Source organism: Ruditapes philippinarum, unplaced genomic scaffold, assembly GCF_026571515.1.
Source record: "Ruditapes philippinarum isolate M1 unplaced genomic scaffold, ASM2657151v2 ctg3871_1_1_1_1, whole genome shotgun sequence".
Lineage (NCBI taxonomy): Eukaryota > Metazoa > Mollusca > Bivalvia > Venerida > Veneridae > Ruditapes > Ruditapes philippinarum.
In genome coordinates, this window is record NW_026853460.1 from 64005 (window position 1) to 70118 (window position 6114).

Genomic DNA, 6114 nt, shown 5'->3' on the forward strand with positions numbered 1-6114 from the left:
CAATTTGATGTAACTTAATAAAATTTGCATCCGCATTCAGTTTAATGCATTCAGTATTATCATATTGATTTTGCAAATACAGTACAAACCCTCTGTTAACGAAACTGGACCAAAAAGGTCTTAATTGCGGGATGGTCATATTTGTAGATATTATTATTTTATTTATATCATTATCAATGTAAATATAAGCATACGCAATAAGCAGACAAAAATGAAAAGCACGAATTGTATTAGAAGACGATTTATTACAATCTTCTTTCTTGAAGTTATTTTTCAAAATGTTAAGATATTTTTACTTACATTTTCTGAAATATATTAGGCTTGCACTGAGAATGTTACGTTCTAGTGAAATCAATGACAATATACGGTAAATATCGTACAATGTTAGTTAAATATAATCTGGTTATTGATATCAATGGTCAACATTGACTTTACATTCAGACAATAGTTTTATATGTCTATATAATTCTCTGTCCCTAATTTTTTAACAAACGTTAAGGTAAATTCTCTTTTTATTGTACAACGTGACCGTCAAATTTTATTTCCTGTAGTGGAATATTTTGGTGTCCAATTTAAACTGTTTCAAAAGGTTAAGTGAGTTAAATCCATTCCATGTCCTGTCAAGGTAACAATGCTCAATTTTATCCGGATGATATCTATACAGAACGATGTACACATTTTTCAAAAATGCACTTTCATTACAATATAAATTTTAAAGCCACATTTCGCCTGCCCTTTTGTTATTTAAATGGAATCTAAGATAATATTTAGCGTAAAAGTTTGCGGTATCTTCACATAGTTTGAAGGCTAGGAGACAAAACAAACTTGTATGAAACACTTTTAATTGCTATCAGCAACGGGCTATGGATTAAGCCAATCTTACAGTGATACGACTATGCGTGTTCACGGTCCATTTATCAGCTATCGCAAGAAATGTGTATTTAATGTTTACATAACAAAAACTACACATTATATTATCAATTATTCATCACTTTTTAATCAGTTTTTGTACTTTGATTAATCTAAGTTTATCATGTTAACGGAATTTCATTTCTACTTTTTTCAAACTGTAGTAAGTATTCTTCCAATAATACCAGGTAATTCCAGTATTATTTAATTTACCACGCAGGTTATAATACCGTCCATTTAGATTGGAAAATTGGCAATAGTTATACCACCACGCACCATGACGAGCTTTTGCACAATTGCCCGAAGAATATGTATCATGGTCTCTGTCATAAGTTGAGAACATCATTCCATTATGAAAGGCAAGAGAATCTCCAGCAGTTCCACTGTATCCACTCACCTCCAGTTTGTAATTATCTTCTTCCGGGTATATCTTGAACTTACTATACTTAGCATAGGCACTGTTTTCCTCAAAATCTTCAATCTCTATTCGAAGTTCGTATACGCTATCTGATGTCAGTAGACTCAAATATTTATTACCAAGCCAGAACTCACCATCTAGATCACCAAAGCCGTTTCTATATTCAGCCCAGGTACGATAAAAATCTGTTTCTCCATTCAGTCTTCTTTGAAATACTATCCAGCCCCCGCCGTCTGTAGTTTGGTCACAGTAAACTTCAACTTCTTGCCGCAATTTGTATATTCCATTTTGTAATTTATCAATTGCTCTAAGAGAACGACAGGAGGGGCCCCGAAATAAGTAACCTATTTGAGAATATAAGTTAGTTACAAGAGTTTCAATGTTTTCAATTTGTTTAGACATTTTCTTATCATTGTCGGTGTTTAGTTGCACCTGTTCAGATATTTTTTGTAACACTTTTTGGTCATTTGCGGATGTAAATATGTTTTCTTCAGCCGACTGTTTGACAGTTTCAAAACTGGTTATTAATTGATCAGTGTAATTAACGGCAACTTTGCAATAATCTTTAACATCTTTGTTGAGGGATGTCAAATTGTTTTCAATCTCTGGAATTTCCCGTCGAAACCTTATAGTCTCAGTTTTTTCCGCAGTGAAGGCTGCCCTTAGTCTAGCTAAATCCTCTTTCAATATATCCACAGTTTTAAAATCAATGTCACCAGCTTTTGATGCTGTAGGAATGGGCTGTTCTTTTCCAGCTGTAGCATTTAGCACTTTATCTATGTCATCTAGCCGTCCTGTAATTTCAGCAATATCTTCGTCTCTAAACGAAAATTCGGTATTAAGTCTATTTTCTAAATGTTTGACCCTTAACTTTAGGCGATCAAATTCCTTTGTTGAACTCGTCATACCAAATACATTTACACCGAAAAGAAGGACTGATACTTTACCAAACAACAGCATATTCAAATGTAACTATTTGTTATAGACCTATCTTGAATCTAGTACCAAATATTTTCCTTTATCAGTTAAGAATAATTTTAAAACAACTTGAAACAATCCGAATCCTTTATACTTAAAAACTAAATTTTATCCCGTTCGTACACTAATTCGCGTAAGTTTATGATGATAGGTTTTCTCTCGAAAGAATGTGTGTTATTTATACATTTCTTTAAAGTAGCTACTTATGTACTCTCATTCTAAAGAGGTTGTGTGTTGTTCTCTTGCCTATCAAAAGAAACAACTACAAGATGCATTTAAACAAAATGGAGCCTGTTATTTTTTTCTTCAAGTGCTTTAAAAAGAGGTACTTTATGTACGTTGTATGTTACATCATTAAATCTAATTATATGGTTACAAGAATATATGTATACAGTTAACCCTTCACCTCATATATACGCGAAACAACGCACTTTGGACCCCCCACTCTGTCTTTTAGGCCTCAAATAGTGAAAAATGTCCTATTTGGGACCCAAACACATGTTTTCGTTTGAGAAATGTTGCTAAAAAAGTGAGCACTTTTTTCGGCGCGCCCCCCCCCCCCCCAAAAGGGGCGGGAGTCCCCCTGATCGCCAAGAAAATTTTGGACTTGTGAGAGGCTAAAGTGACCCCAGGTTGATCATAAGGTAACGTGTAACCAACGCTGAAAAGTATTTGACTCTATCTCAATCCCTTGAGAAGTTACAGCACTTTGAAATAAATTTTGATGGAAAAAGTCAAGGCAAAGTAGTGATTTTTGGCAATTTTGAGATGTCCCCTCGTTGCCATGGTAACAGGAAACTTAAGACTGAGCATGTCGTTATAAAGACAATCGTCCAACATTTGTGCCAAGTTTGATTAGTATTGAAGCATTTTTCATAGTTTCATAGCAGTTTGAACTTGTAACAGGAGGCTTTTCAATGAAAACGGCCATTTTTCACAATATCCTCATGAGGGAAAGGGTTAACTGTAAGTTATTTTCACAATGTGTAGCCAAAAGAGTAAATCTAACTTATATAATACTAGTATCACATGATGTTTTGAATGTAATCTAAAATTGTTTTACTTTATAGATCTTTTTACGACGCGGTCCGTTGCTATGAAAAATTGACCGGAAGAAGTAGTGTTTCGCGCATGCGCAATCTGCGTAGGGCAGAAAGTGCCTTGCCCTACATAAAAATGTAATAGAAATTCATAGACAATTCCGAGTTAGTTTAAGGTAAAGATTAGAAAAACCATATAAAATAGCTTTTAACAGCTTTTCATAGCTTTGTGGCCAAGACTGCCCAAAAAATGCACGGAAAGACGATTTTTAAAGAATTCACCCTTACGATCATGGACCCGACATTGAAAATATTGTTGTGAAGAAATGTGGAAATAAATATATTAGCAAATTAAGAAGTCAATTCAATTGTTGTTGAAATCGTCTATATTATATAACATTTTTATATTAATTTTCTAACATTTAAAATCGAGTTTAATTATCATTCTGAAAAAAAAACCGGAATACGTGTTATAATGCATTTTTAGTTTAGCTTATTTTATCTTTTATCCGACTTGACTGAGATGCGAAACAAATTTTGTTTAAGTCACCTATATATTTAAATAATTTTTCAAACTCTTGGGAAGTTAAGATGGGTGGTGGAATAACACACATTTTGTCCGGTTCCTTGTAACACGCGTCTCGTACACTGTCACTTCACTAAATCATTGATTACATTGGTGTAAATAAAAGTTACTTAATTTTCATAGTTTTAAGTAATTAACTATGTCATGTTACTAAAACGACCCGGTTGAATGATAAACTAGCTGGCAAATAACAACCGGTCACGTGTCAACCTGTTACTTACCGCCTTGCCAATCCACTTTCAAAGGAATACCAATTGTGTAATATTATGTAATACATGGGTAATAAAATGTGATCTTAAACACCCTGCTGTTTTGATTTAAATCACTGATGAAAAAGTCACCTAATGTTACCTCGAACAGAGGACTTTTGGTCGTTGAATTATAAGTCCCGCTTATTTTATTTCTTTTTTCTGTGTGACATAACTTGAAATCACGCCTTTTAAAGTCTTTAAGTTCACTAAAATGTATTCTATCTTTATTGAGCTTTTGCCCTACGCAGAATACGCATGCGCGAAATGCAACATACGTTGCTATGGAAAAATCGTATTTTAAAAAGGTCTATAGCATATATTTTGAAAATTAAGTAAAGATATACAAATTGCCGGTGAATCGATGATTTTCCAACTTCATTTAACATTTCGGGTTTTATGTTTTTATGCTGTGGAAAGAATATTACATAAGTTTCATGGAGATTTTCATTAAACTCTATCATGGCACGTTTTTTACTCTTCCTATAAGTCTACGTATATACTATTGTTATAGGACAAAAGCACGTGGGCGCATATACATTATTTGAAAGCTGCCTCCTGAAAGGTTCTTTCCTTAGTTTTTTTTCTTTCAATTGCTGATACACATCATATTTTCGCTACACTATTTCAAGATATTAAATGTAGGAATAAACGACAGATTACGATTTTTTTTGAAGACTTCCTATACAATAGTGAAAACATTTTAAAACGAATGATTTTATATACATGTATTCAAATGAATGACAAGAACGAAAAGTAATCAAGCAGGACAATGTAAATCTATTGCGTAATTCTAGTTTTTAGGCTGTAGTCTTTACAGAACAACCTTAAATACTTATGCAGCTATTTGACAGCATTCGTTATATAAAAGAAATGCTATTAAAATTTACTGAGCTTTTAAACAATGATAACAAAGTCGTAATTCAGAAGTTATTATTGTATGTCTTGAAGAGCTTTAGACTAATAGAGCTGAGACAAATTATGTTTAAATAAATACAATGTCATAGACAAATACATATAGAAGCATTACATTTTGTGATATCATGCATGTATCCTATTTTGTGATTTTTGAAATTGTAATCTTTTAAGTCACCAAAATGTCTCCCCTGATAATGTTAAAAATAAATTGTGATCAGTTATACGAATATTATTTTTCAAATTACTGCAGAAAAGATCATATTGTTGTTTTCAATTGATATTCACTGTTTAAATTGCCATTATAATGATGTTTGATAAATGAAATTTAGATATTGTAACTGTTTGTGTGTTAGTGTATAAAGATATGTAAAATGATATATCATGTCTTATTTCTGAATACAGCGTATTATAATTATATAATCCAGTTAAGCTCTTTGAAACATATTCTTTATAGTCGGGATAATACATTATTTGATGAAAAGCATTTACATGAATATTCACCATATCAATAAATATCCCTTCATTCCACTGAAATTCCTTGTGAATGACACATTTGCCTATTCTTTTGCCTTCATATAAAAACGAAGACTGTTGTCTGACTTGCACTTAATATATAACAGGTGCCAAATGAATAAGACACCTTTATTGTAAATTTCACGCTATATATAAAACAAGGTCAAACTATTAAAGTATTATAGATTCCTATACATTCTTATCATAAATTTAGAATAATGATTGAAAATATTGATATTTAATAAGAATATGTTATTTGGAAAGTGTATCAAAACATATAAAATGATTAACGTAATAATTATGTTTTAATATTGTTCTCCTTTATGATTTGCTTTGTACTGCTGTTTTATAAAAATGATTTCTGTATCATATATCTTATGTTTGTATCATGCATGATGAACTGAACGAAATAAATGTGATTTGATTTGATTTGAAAAGCAAATAAGTGTCATCGTCGGTTTTGTACGAACAAATTTAATGTACGAACAAATTTAATCTCAAGTG

At 31.9% G+C, this 6114-nt stretch overlaps 1 protein-coding gene across 1 annotated transcript; it reads right to left on the bottom strand.

Moving 5' to 3' along the window:
- Window positions 1-1020: 1020 nt before the first annotated feature.
- On the bottom strand, window positions 1021-2502 carry LOC132736924 (fibrinogen-like protein 1). Its single transcript, XM_060724134.1, has one exon. It carries the CDS (start codon window positions 2285-2287, stop codon window positions 1037-1039), a length of 1251 nt encoding a protein of 416 aa, XP_060580117.1. The 5' UTR covers window positions 2288-2502; the 3' UTR covers window positions 1021-1036.
- Between the last annotated feature and the right edge of the window lie 3612 nt (window positions 2503-6114).